At 37.0% G+C, this 14,343-nt stretch overlaps 1 protein-coding gene across 1 annotated transcript in view; it reads right to left on the reverse strand.

Annotated features, from left to right (window-relative positions):
- LOC126195147 (cadherin-23-like) overlaps positions 1-14,343 on the reverse strand; it is a 460,891-nt gene that overhangs the window by 62,900 nt on the left and 383,648 nt on the right. Inside the window, exon 26 of the mRNA XM_049933652.1 lies at positions 13,517-13,701. Coding sequence (XP_049789609.1) covers positions 13,517-13,701 — 185 coding nt within the window. The remainder of the gene's footprint in view (positions 1-13,516; positions 13,702-14,343) is intronic.

Below are 14,343 nucleotides of genomic sequence, written 5' to 3' on the forward strand. Positions count from 1 at the left end.
AGGTTCTATTATTTGTTGCACCATCTTTCTGTGGTATGTATGGGTGGCACTGTTGAACATCACTGCATGCCTACCAGCTTGAGAATGGTGTCCACTCTGTAATTTCAGCTTGCCTTACCATTTTCTGACTGAAGTAATTTAATCTTATGACTAGTCTGATTTTACAACAGCTTTTTAAAGTGTCAGCAGCCTCTTCCATAAGATGCAGGAAATCCAGTGGGCATTACATCTGCTGTTATAATTTATGAATTTCACAAAAATCATGCACCATCTTAAAATATGTACATCATTAGTTTTTAATGGAACTGGTCAGTGACACACCTATAGTTTCCAATAAGCTACATGATACATACAACACATTTACCATGCAATATGCTAACAGTTCTCCCACAACATTAATTCTTGATTTTCTGTTGCATCCAAACTAGTATTAAAGTCTGCCTTGCTTATGTGAATATGTAAAACTATGTGTAAAAGAGATATTTTTTTCAGGTTTAACAGCAAAATTTGTCAGACATATTTTGTAATCTTTAAGAAACTAGTGACAACAATTATTACTATTTTTCATAATTATTATTATTATTTGTGTCAGATTTTAAAATTTTAGTACCAGAACACTAAATTGTAAATGAAAAATAAACAAATTTAACTTTATGGAATTCACAAGTAACACCTTTCTATAGATTGATGTATCTGTGTTCACTTTGCTTCTGGTGGGACTGTGTCATCAGGAATTGTGCCTATTTCTTTGTGTTGTGCATACTAGTTCAATGTAATGTACTGTGAATAATGAATCTAACAAGCGTTTATTAAAATGTTGACAAAACAAATTACATTTCTGTTACTTTTCTTTAAAAATTAATGAAGTTGTTTCTTAATGGAAATCGAATAACCTCTTTTACCAAACAGCAAACAAATCATAGTCCAAGACTAGCTGTGCCAAGAATATGAAGAAGCTGTGATTGACATCGCTCAAAAGATAAGCAAGAAACTGAGCTATTAACATTCAGAGACAAATTAAAGTGGAAGTTCTAATCCTGAGCTTTATGTCACTTTTTTATTTTTTAAATGCTGAAAAATGTTTGTGTGAACAAGTTCATTGTGAAAGGGAGTTAAGCTAAACATTATTTTAATTTTCAAATTTGTCATTATTAGAAAAAGATCAGAGCAGAATAATGGCTTGAAGTTCTTTTTTGAGTTAACTTCACATTTCCTTAAAAGAAAGAGCATTGTCTTTCCTTGAATTCATGCTGTACATTTTCAGAGATCAGCTTTATTACTGGATTTCACATCTTTCACATGCTCATTTCTGAGCATTTTGATCAAGTCTCTTGTGGCTCACTAAAGAATGACAAATACCCCTTACAACTTTCTGTGACCTGTCTGTTCAGCAATGACTCACACCATTGGATGATTTCTTTGTAAACAGAATATGTTACCTAACCTTTTCACAATCACTTTAGCTTGGGCTTAGCACTCTGACAGCAAATCCCATCGACTGACAAGACACAAAAATTTCAGTAGACTATCCTTCCCATCTTTTGTTGGGGTACATGAAATCGTATATATTGACAGCTTAATAGGTTTCCATTGTTGGCTACTCTTCTTAATAAATGCTGAAAAACTTTAAAAATGGCCAGCATCCTAAGAAAAACCAATGTTTATATGATCAGCAGTCAAAGAGTTAAAATCTCTCGTAACAGCAGGAGTTCTATCAGGTGACAATTTGTAGTTCTTGTTCACAGTTTTTGCCATTCAAATGATATAAATTCTGAGGTTTGGTTCATATCAAGCACTGTGGAGTTGTGAGAATTGTTTGACATACCAATTTGGATGCTGCCTTTAGCCTTTAATTGTATGGTATTGTCACCACATGCAGCTGCAGATAGTAGCCGTGTGTGTGTGTGTGTGTGTGTGTGTGTGCATGTGTATGTTTTACACATTGGGAGGATCTTTTTCCAGAAACTTAAATGTTTAATGGTCCTTTTTATTGTGATTGCCTGGAGCTCAATACCTCCTCTATGTGGTGAGTAGCAATGTACCCTTTTCATATTATTGTTATTCCATCCTGGACTTTCTATTTTTTAATGATAGAAATTACTCTTGTACAATGTTTTTAAATGATAACACTGCTGTGTCTTGACCACATGTTTTTAATTATTTCCATTATCATAGTTTCAGCTTCTGAGACATTGTCAAGAGCAACTAGAAGCCATAAATATATAGATGCTAAATGTATGGCTGGGGAAACTGAAAACAAAACATGTATAAATGGTGAATATATGGCATATTGTGATAACATTAACATGTCTGCATGAAACACTACTAACAATATTAGTTCATGTCAGACATGTTTGGGTAACACATTATCATCAAAATATTATAATTCTTATCTGTGTACCCCAAATGATTCAGTGTAAAATAAGAGCACAAATCATGCACAGGGGTTACACTTAACATTGTACATGGCACTTTTACATCTTGTGCTGTATTAATTTTGGAAAAGAAAGTGCTGCAATATGCACAAAACATGTCTAAACAGTAAATGACAGTGTAATTTTCATGTGACAGCTTACAGCTTCTTATTCGAGTCAGAGTCACATATACCACTATATATTTTAATTGTGAAGGTAATCTTTGGTGTGCTAATGGCATGTTAAGGATGAGAAACAGTTAGTCTGTTGAACCTGTGGCAATTTCTATTCCACAGCAAACTGATAAAGAAAGATCACCAACACAAAAATGAACTTAGAGAAAGTATTTTTATTGAAGTTAACAAAACACAACAAGAGCCATTAACAGATACAATGGAGGTTGAAAACAGGCTGAGTGAAAGATAATCACACAGTCCTTCACAGTATTTTTTATTCAGTGCTGGCAGTCACCAAAAACTCAAAGCTCGGACTATAATTATATAATTCATATTTAAAGTGCTGAAAGCAAACTTGAGTGCCGAGTGGCTCATCTGAAGAATCTGCCTCATTTGTATGGGGCACCTTCGGTTGCAGTATGCCACAAGGCTTCATTTTGGGTCCACTACTATTTCTTGCTTTCATTAATGACTTTGTTTCGACACAAAATGTAAATTTACCTTTTTTGCAGACGATACTACAATTCTCATTGACGGCCTTGAACAAAGTTTTCACTAAAAATCACAAACTTGTTTTCTTCAAGCTCTGTCCATATAACATCTATTACATAAGATTCCCTGCACCTCAAAGAAATCTTGTAGAAATTAACACAACGTGAAGATAACAAACAATAGTGAAAGCTGAGGATAAAAAATTCCTGTGTGCTTATATAGACAGCAAATGTAACTGGTCAACTCACATTCTTCAATTTTTTAAATTATATTGCTCAACAACGGTTACAATATGGATTAGTGCTTCAGTGGCTGAAGCAGGTATCTTTGAAACTTCCTCCTATGTCTACTTTCATTTATTATGCCATATGCAATTATATTCTTGGGGCACCCAACTCTCTTAAAAAAATTTCATTGGAAAAATATCTTTCCGTACAATGAGTGGTGTCTGTCATAGACAGTCTTACAGTTTCCTGTTTTGACAGAAGGAGATCATTAAAACTACCTTGTAGTAGATTTTTTTCCCCTTGGTAATTTTTTTCTGTAATAAAGTTTCTGTTCCGACATAAAGTCAAGTGCTGCCACACCGGTTGGGAACTTTAGAACACAGAGGGCTGCGAAGAGGACGTCAGCCAATCACACTTGATCGACCCCTCTCTAGGACAACAACAGTTGCACCCTCGATATGAAGAGGATGTAAGGGCTGCGGTGCCCGACCATAGTCCAGATGAAGACTAGTAGTTTGCCAGCTCCAACAGCAGTGTCAAAAATAGGCACTTGTATAGCAGTGACTTAGGAACTGTATTACCTTCACTTGTGTTGGAGTTGCACATACTGAAGAGATTGCTTATGTCGCATGTCACCCTTTGCTTGCGACACATTGTTGTGCCAAAAAAGTCTGTGCATTGAATTAAAAACTCTTAATCTGGTCGAAAAAGAATTTTATTGCTTTGGTGTTAAGCTATTCAATGGATTTGCAGCACATATTCAATGTCTTAATGAGCAATTGCCCAAATTCAAATAAATTCTCAGTGAGTGTGTAACAGATAAATCTTAGACAAAATGATTATGATTGGTAACCTTAATACATGTTTCAGAACTAGTTTGAATTAATTTTATATTGGAATATATAGATTGAACATGTTTGTGGTGAAATACTTAAGAACAGCGTAAACAACAATGTCTGTATCATATTTTTCACCTTTTCTGCCTTCTTAAGTGTGTGTTAAGTTTGAACTTTTACCACTCTTATATTACTTTGGTTTATGTATTTATTTATTGTAATATTTAGCGTAACTTTACTCCTTCTATACAAGGTGAATCATCTAGAACTTGCACCACGAACTTTGAGGAAATAGAAAGTGCTATTGATGTGCAATTTTCACAAAATGGACTGGTAGCTGGGGCTCATATTGTTAGCCAATAAAAAGATTGTAATAATACATCAAAAGTGAATGTTTGTGGAAACATATGCTTTTTTAAATGGAACGATACCTACTGAATATTAACAAACTAGAAGTAGGTTAAATTATAATGTCAGTGGTGTTTGTTGTTTACAAGATATCGTATTTTAAGAAGTTTCCATGCCAGTATTTGTTTGTGTTATTCAACCTGGCTAGTAGCTAGGTACTATGTTGTTATGTTTGCTTACAATGAGCTTGTGCATTCCTTGATTGAACTGTGACTTGCTAGTCAGTTAGTGTGTTGTGTCCCAGGCAGTAGGTCATGAGTGGATGATGGTATTTATTAATTTAGAACAAGCTGACATGTTCATGGTGTAAGGAGAATGTAGGAAGCACTCAATTTGTTCTTTTACGGTGTATGTGGTAAACTATACAATAGAAACCAACCATCTCAGCAATTATTTATCAACCTCTTTAAGCACTTACATGAAAGTGGTAGTGTAACACCTAGGCAACATAACAGAAGGATGCAAGTGATGGCAGGAGAAGGAGAAATTAATGTTTTTAGTGCTGTTGCAGATGATCCACATGTGAGCTTCCACATAATCACACAAGGAAATGGAATGAGTCACGCAAGTGTCCTACACTTTCTCCATTAACATAGTTTCCAACACTGTCACATCTCTCTCCATCAAGAGCTACATGGAAACGATCATGAGAATTGTGTTAACTTCTGCACATGGGCATTAAGACAGGATTCTCCAGATGTATCGTGTATCTTGTTTAGTGATAAAGTCACATTTAGCAATCATGGGCAGGTAAACCGTCAAAATTGCACTACAGGTCTGTTGACAATGTCTGTTGGCTTTTTTAGGTAGAACATCAGTTTCCATGAAGCATAAATGTGTGGTGTGATAGTGAACCATCAGCCTGTTTTTCATAGGCAGAACACTGAATGTGAACAAGTATCACAGACTCCTAACAGACAACCTTCAATTGATGGTAAAAGATGCCTCTATAGGCTAGGAGGAACTTGTGGTACTATCATAATGGCTGTCCACCCCATAATGCATGAAGTACTACACTATGTCTTCATGAATTGTTTCCAAATCCCTGCACTGAATGCAGAGGATCTGTGCCTTGACCAGCCCATTCCCTGCATTTGATGCCTGTAGAATTTTTTCTGTGGGGGAAGCTCAAAGATGCTGTCTACAAGGATGTACCAACTAATCTTATGATATCCAACCATGTATTACTGCAGCCTGCTTGGACATATCTGCTGAAATCCTAGCACGTGTGCAGCAGTCACTCCATACCAAATTGGAAGTGTGTATTTCCACCGCCAGTGGGCAGAAATGAATCATTTGGACAATTTTTATGTGACAAGAACATTTATGGGCAGAAAATGCATTCAAATGGGCAACACGAGTCAGGCCTAGAGAGGCGAAGGTGAGCCAGAGTGTAGTGGTAGGCGATGCATAGTTTGCATCAAACCTGAGCAAAGTTAATGCATAGTGACGTCTGCCATTTGGGCAAGTGTGAATTGCGTGGCAGCTACAGAGACAAAGTCCACGGCACTGCAGCACCGGGAGAGGCAGGTGGTATTCACAGCTACAGGGCATGCGGCAAAGAGAGAGCCTTGCCGATGGGTGATGGGGTACGTCTGGCACGGCTGCATGGCTTCCTCCACCCTGATTGGTCAGAAAGAAGCCGAGAAACCCACAGGGGCAGCATGGAAAGTTCCGAAGCGTGGCCTGGTCAGCGTCGCCTAGGTGGCATTACCTTGTCAGGATCTGAGGGAGGCACGTGATCGAGATTTCCCACCCTGGTGCTAACTTGCTGTTGTCAGACTGTGGGACGAGAAAATTACAGGCAGCCGAAGCTCCCGGCTAATGCCTGACTTTAATGAGAGAATGAAATTAACCTTTTGAATTGAATTAATGATAGAATCCCCTACTACCTGCCTCAACCTTACAGTACTTACAAAATAGCTTTACTGTTTATGTTTCTTGTGCAAATGGCTAAATACAAATTAGTCAAGGCTCGCAGTGTAAATGAAAACAAAGCACGCAGCTACTCAGGTGTAGTAACATCTGTATATACAAAAGAAAGTGTATGCTGGTAACAACTTAAATCTTAACAGTGAATTCACAAATTAATCTAAATACGGTTGCTTCCAATCTTACATTAAGAAAAACTTTATTATCTGAAAATGGTAGAATAAAACTGATGGGGTGGCAAATAAGACCATCATGATTTACAAGTTACAGATTTAACCAAACATATAACATGCAATAACTCAAGATTATGCTCGTGTTAGTTAGTGTTTTCTTCCACCCAGCCCTTCAATTGTTATACGTTATTTGTCTTACACAATACAGCAACTACAGGTGAGTACAAAACATTAACAGTAATGTAAGGGAATATCTATAGAAGTGGAATATGAGGATACTAATGTTACAATTTGTAGTTGGATAGCAATCTCTAAACATGTGAAATTGTTGAACAATGATCACTACTGAACAATCTCTAAACGTCTTATCACCATGTGCAGTGGATCAGAAGAACACTGATACTTCTGAATCCATACAACATAAAAATGGTGAAGTGAAACAGTAACATCACCCAGTCTGTCATCCTTTAGACTCTTATAAAAGAACAGCACAATTGTATGTATAGTGAATGTTCACTGAGGCTTATCGTTATGTCTCCCTGCTTTCTCGCATTATATGTTCAACATCTTTTTAACCTAGTCCACATCTGTAAGAAACATTTCACTAAGGGTGTATGGCAGGAACATTCATAAATCTCTTTGTATATATGTATCAAATATTTTTGTTTTATGACATGTTTAACATTCCTAGCACTAGATGATATCATTAGTAGTTCAGAGGCTTTACAGCTCACACATGAAGAGAGCCACCAGAGGCATAAAAGGCATGTCATGTTGACTCAGCCACTCACCGAAATGAGCTAGGCAAGCAGCTGCAGTTCAACCTAGAAAAGTACACTGCATGAGCAATGATGAGTTCCCATCCTATTTTGTTTATGGCATTGTGCTCACACCCAGTTCCTGTGTTACAGACCCCAAGTTTTTGCAACTTTGGCAGCAACTGCTGTGACTGCAACAACAGCATCAACAGTTTGTACCTTAATAATAATCCACAAAGAATAGCAGGCCACTCTCTAGGCTGTTCTCCTGCAGCTAGTGTCTTAGCAACAACAACCACATCAGTCAGTGGCCATGGCTACACCTCCACCACTGTTCACTGCTGTGGGGAGCTGGGAAGTCTAAGTCCACCATTTTGAAATGTACTGTTTTTCTTACGGCATTTTTTGAAGACAACAAATTGCATTGCTCTCATCTTCTAGTACTCCCTTATATGAGATGGTGCAGTAACTGCAACCAAGTGAATTGTCTTTCAGTGATCTCCTTGACCTGTCACCTGAATGCTATGATGGGAGAGCACCATGCCATGGCTAGCCTCCAGTTGAATCCATGTCAAGAAGAACATGGACAATGCAGCATGGGCTGCTGGCTTATAGGTTCTCACACACAAATGCAATTTCATGTGGCAGAACTGAAATTTTCATTTGGGTAATCTTCGATTCAAGATTTGATTGTGCACCTTGCACCTCACAGGGAGTTCACAGCTAAAGCTTTGCAAAGTATGGTCCCAGTACAGCTGAAGTGCTTACAATTCTAAATCTTTTAGGTTGCTTTGACAGTTTAGATGGTTTTACAAATGAAATTAATATTTTACAAATTTTTAGCCACCGTTACAAGCAGCAATTGACTGATGATTCTGACTCTTCATCTTCTATTTCTGTCTCTAAGTCCCACCCAAGTTCACAGGGATCTAGGTTACCAGCATTTCATTACAGATTTAGGTACATCAATCATTCTTCTCCCACTTCACCACTGAATGCATTTTTTGCAATGTCAATTGGGTAGGTCAGAAACCCCTCCCTCCTCAGTGTTGTGAAGCATGTCATGCACATTGAAGAATCCCTAGTCCTGTCATAATTGTGGCAGTGGAATACCAGAAACAGATGCCTATATCATGCAGCAGACTGAACAGAAAGAGGCCAACACTGCAGTCCCCACAATCATGGCTACAGAGCAGGTGGCTTCCCTATCACTGTGAACACTCACTTTGGATTTTACACTATTTATATGAGAACACTTTGGGTAGCTTCCTTGTGATGTACAGATCTACCCCCACTGTTGGAAGCAATCTAGCCAAAATCCTGCACCAGCAGTGGCATCACACCCTGTTAAACATCCTTAGGCCCATACAATGTGTCCATTCTGTGTACAAAATAATGTAATTGGATTGATAAAAAATCTACTCATCAAGTGGTGACAGAACACACACATGAAAGAAATTTGTAATTAGGCAAGCCTTTGGAGCCAGTGGCTACTTCTTTAGGCAGAAGTCTGGAAGGGGAAGGAAGAGGCGTGAAGGAAGAGGATTGGAGAGGTCTAGAAAAGGGGGTAGATTTTGGGAAAGTCACCCAAACCGTGGTCAGGGGAGACTTACTGCATGAGATGAGAAGGAAAGACCTCTCCAGTCCTTTTATTTCACCCCTATTTCTTCCCATTCTACCCTTCTGCCTGAAGAAGGTGCCACTCCAAAAGCTTGCCTAATTACAACCTTCTTTTATGTCTGTGTTCTGCTGCTGCTTGGTAAGTAGATTTTTTATCTACCCAATTAACTTATTTTGTCAAAAATTGATTGTTTTCATTGTTACATCCTGTGTATCAATGCATCTATATGTGGTGACACCTTTGTTGGGTCACGTACATGTGACCAGCACCTGGCTCAGATGCAAGGAGTCATCATAGGCCACAGGCAACATCAGCTGTTTGAAATAGTATCTGGGTAAGTCTGCCTGACCCACCACAACAACCAGCTCCAGCTGCAACTGTAGTCGCAAAAGATGCCATTGCCCTCATTTCTACCTCTTACTCTTTAAACAGATACCAGGGTTGCCACCAGCTAGGTCTCTTGCTGTCTCTCTGCACCGGCTGCACTTCAGTGTGACAACCGCCCCTCCGCCCATGTTGAATGGTAGGTTGGTAAGGGGGTCATGGTCTGGGAGTCTATAGAAGTAGAACCACTTACTCCATTCAGACTTCCCTCACTCTGGTGGCATCACAGCAGTCTATTGCTGAGGGCACTCTGTTGCCTCCACTGCACCCTCAGTTTTTGGCCGAGTCTCCTGATGAAGTTGGCCCCAAGTTTACACTACTTGAGTCACTGACGGTGAGTTCTGCCACTCCACCTACACCGCACCATTGATACTGGTATCATCTAGGGCATTTTTATCCCTACATGCTGATTTCAGGGGGCAGGGATTTAATATTCCTGCCAGTGGATGGCATCAATAGTGACTCAGAGGTGTTGCAGCTCACTAGAGGTATAAAAGGTGTATCATATGGGCTCAGCTGCTCGCAGCTATGGGTGAAATAAGCAGCCATGACTCAATCAAGAATAGTATGCCACATGCTCTACTCATATCTCACTTAGGTACTATTTTGAATCTGACCTGGCTATCAAGGCAAAGAGTACTTGGTATGCAAATAGAATAGTTAATTCACAGGATAAAATTAAAACCATATGGTCAGTTGTGAAGGAAGTGTCTGGTCAGGAGTACAAGATCAATGATATAAAGTCAGTTCCTAGTAAGACTATTTCTGTTACTGATAAATCAGATATATGTACAGTACTTAACAATCATTTTCTGAGCATTGCTGGTGAATTCAATAAAAATTTAGTTTCTACAGGGAATCATATAACTTTCTCAGGAAATGCCTTTCTGAGATTGATGTCTGAAATACTCCTCTGTGGTACAGACAAGGGGGACATTGAGTCAATAACTACTAAATAACTGAACACTAAGGACTCTCATGAATGTGATGGAATGCCTAGCAGATATTAAAGTCCTGTGAACATGTTAGCCATATTTGTAATTTTTGCTTTAGGAATGGTCAGTTTCCTGAATGATTAAAGTACTAAGTAGCAAAGCTGCTTTATAATAAGGGAGAAAGGGATAATGTAGGTAATTTTAGATCTATTTCTATGCCATCAGTATTTGCTAAAGTTATTGAAAAGACTGTGTATGTAAGGATAATTGATCATTTTATATAACTTAATTTGCTATCAAATGTACAGTTCGGCTTTAGAAGTCATTTAACAACTGAAAAAGCTATATTCTCTTTTCTCTGCGAGGCACTGGATGGGTGAAACGAAAGGTTTCAAGTGCTAGGCATACTTTTTTGATTTAACTAAGGTGTTTGATCATGTTGGTCAGAAAATATGGCCCCAGAAGTTGGACCATTACGGAATATGGGGAGTAGCTCACAATTGGTTCACCTCTTGCTTTAACAACAGACAGCTAAAGATCATTATTCAGTGTTGAGAATGGCTGTGATGTGGGGTCTGAGTGAAGTATGATCAAATGGGGAGAGTCCCAAGGATCAGTGTTGGGGCCACTCCTGTTCCTTATTTATATAAATGATATGCCCTCTAGTATTACGGGCAACTCTAAAATATTTCTGTCTGCTGATGACATTAGCTTGGTAGTAAAGGATGTTGTGTGCAACATTGGCTCTGTTTCCAATAGTGCAGTTCATAACATAAGTTCATAGCTTGTAGAAAATAAATTAACACTAAATCACAGTAAGACAGTTTTTACAATTTTTAACACACAATTCAGCAAAACCCAACATATTAATTTCACAGAATTGGCATATTATTAGTGAAACTTAACAGTCCAAATTTCTAGGTGTTCAGATAGATAGATAACTGTTGTGGAACGCCCATGTTCAGGATCTTGTTCAAAGACTTAATGCTGCCATTTTTACTATTAGAATGGTATCTGAAGTAAGTGATCATTCAACTTGAAAATTAGTCAACTTTGCTTATTTTCATTGGCTTATGTCATATGGGATTATATTTTGGGGTAACTCTTTCCATTCTCTAAGGATATTTTTGGCTCAGAAATGGGTGGTTCGGGCAATAAGTGGTGTAAGTTTGCAAACCTCTTGTCAACACCTGTTCACTAGTCTGGGTATTTTGAGATTGGCCTCTCAATATATATAAATATATATTACTGTTGTTTCTTGTTAACAATATCAGATTATTCCCATGAATAAACAAGTTTCACTCAGTTAATACTCTGTGGAAATCCAAACTGCATTTGGATTGGACTTCATTAGCTCTTGTGCAGAAAACGATGCAGTATACTGCTGCATCCATTTTCAATAAGCTACCACAAGAATTAATAAATCTTAGCAGTAATCCATGTGCTTTCAAATCAAAACTGAAGAGTTTCTTCATTGGTCACTCCTGTTCTGTTGAAGAATTCCTTGAAAAATTAAGCTGAATCTTATGTTACATTGTTGATCGCGTTTACTTAAACTTATGGCTTGACTTTTTTTGGGTTCATAAACATTTTATTTTTATTTGTTATTTCTTTTACATTGTAATTTCATGTACTGACATATTCCATGACCCTGGAGATTTGCTCCCCAATTTGGTCTTACGGAACTTGATGTGTAAATAAATAAATAAATAAACTTGGGATATTCTGGTAATAGTTATTGGCATTCCTTCTGTTTTCTGCTCATAAAGTACTAGGGAATTGTTAATTGATTATGCATTTATATTTGGAGCAGACATAAAAACTTGTAATACATCCTGAGGATAGCTTCACTATGGATCCATGGAGTGAAAAGTACATCTAATATAGTCTAATCTGTGCCATGTTTATACAAGATGCATCTGTAACTATGCAGGTTATGGTGTAATAATACTGTATTAGTCCCATCACTATATATAATTTGGCAGTAATAATCTATAAGACAAGGCTCCCTGATGATAACTCAAGTGGACTATTTTTAGGCATGATCAGAAATACTTGAAACAATACTGGGAATAACATGAGAACTGCTATTATCCAACTTTGTAACTAATGTAGGTAGCAAAATTTACTAATTTTCAAAAAAAATTTTGAGACTTTCTAAAGGACAGAATTGCTGTTAACAATGGCCAAAAGCTCTAATGAGATGTATATTAAAAAGATGATACAAACATCATGCTTAATTCTGTAACTGTGTAATTAATGAAACTGTTAAGAGCATTATTCATTCTGCGTATGTGACATAAATTCAAATGACAATATTGTTTTCTGACTGATTTTATGTATGAAAGAAATAATTGTGACTGCAACACTTCTGCATGTATGTCACACTAAATTGATGAGATATTTTTAATTGTAGTATCTAAAACCACAAATATCAACAATGAAGTATTTGTTTTAAAAATATGTATAAGTGTATGAGTTGTGGAGTCTGTATCATTTTCACTGTCAAGAAATAAAATGAATTTAGTTGAAGTTACATCTCAGAGAGACCACAGGAGAGAAACAAACTAATTAGTGGTTGTAGTTATGTTCAAAGGTAACAGAATGACAAGTTGGAATAGGTGGATTAAGAAGTTCTGGTATTTAAACATAGCTGCAATGTCAGAATCAATATTAAAAGAAAATGTACATCAGCATAAAATGGGCAGTGTAAAGATCTGTGCAAAATATATGAAAAATACTGGATGAGTGTTGATAAATAAAGGTTATTTATATAGTTTCAGATTTCATTGGTTTCAGCAAAACAATGAAAAAGATTTTTTTCTGGATGTACAAAGTAGTTCAGCATTGGTAGCAACTGCATACAACATTATGGTGTTATGGCTGAGCAGTGTAAATCATCAAAGTGTTTTATTGAAATGTTTAATTTTTTAAAAATCTGATGGCAATATATTCAGTGAACAAGAAAGAATCAAAACTAGAGCAATAAGAGCGTGCTTCATATTTTGTGCAAAGCAGTATGAGAAAATTTCTTATTATTACATTTTAGCATATAAGTAAGAAAATAATCAAGTTGCATCATTTTACTATTTAATATCAACATTCCAACTAATGTTGTTTTATTTTCTGTTAAGAACAAAAATTAAGTTAGTCTACTTACTTGTATTATGCATTTCAGCACTGAATCATTGTTCTCAAGAGCAGGGTCTTCTTCTGGTTTTTTTTCACTATTAGTTGCTAGTACATATATGGTGTGGCTTGTAGCATCTTCATAATCTAATTCTTGACCATTCAGTTTTAATTCACGAGAGGTGTTATTCAGCTGAAACAAATCCTCATCTCCACCTAATAGAAATGAATAATTTTCCATTTATAACTTTACTATAAAAACTGAGGAACAAGGGCATACCCAGAAAAGGGCAGAGAAGGACAACTGGCTCCTCCCCCAACGCTCCCCCAACCCTCACCCAACCCTCACCCAACAACTCATTACAAAAAATATTATTATCTTCACTAACTGAACTCATGATTTACCCTCAAGACAGACAGACGTGTCAGTTTGAAAATATCAACCGTATAAGGGAAACTGACAAATATCAAAGGCGCCAAAAGGCATTTGTCATGAAATCTCAAAGTTTTTTGCTATTCTCTTCTTGGAACTAATAATGTTGATTCCTTCAAGTTCTAAAAACTTCCAGTAATGTTATACTTCCAAATTGCAATGTTTTTCTCTTGTTTGTAACAAGAACCTATACTAAAAATTTCTAAAATGTAAATACAATTAGCGTGTAACTGAATGTTACCTGTCACTCAGAAAAAAGTTCAGCAAATCTAATACAAACTACAATAAATAAAATAGAAAGAAACATTCCATATGGGAAAAATATATTAAAAACAAAGATTCCATGACTTACCAAACGGGAAAGCGCTGGTAGATAGACACAATAAAAAGACACACAAACACACACACAAAATTTCAAGCTTTTG

Source organism: Schistocerca nitens, chromosome 7, assembly GCF_023898315.1.
Source record: "Schistocerca nitens isolate TAMUIC-IGC-003100 chromosome 7, iqSchNite1.1, whole genome shotgun sequence".
NCBI classification, from domain to species: domain Eukaryota; kingdom Metazoa; phylum Arthropoda; class Insecta; order Orthoptera; family Acrididae; genus Schistocerca; species Schistocerca nitens.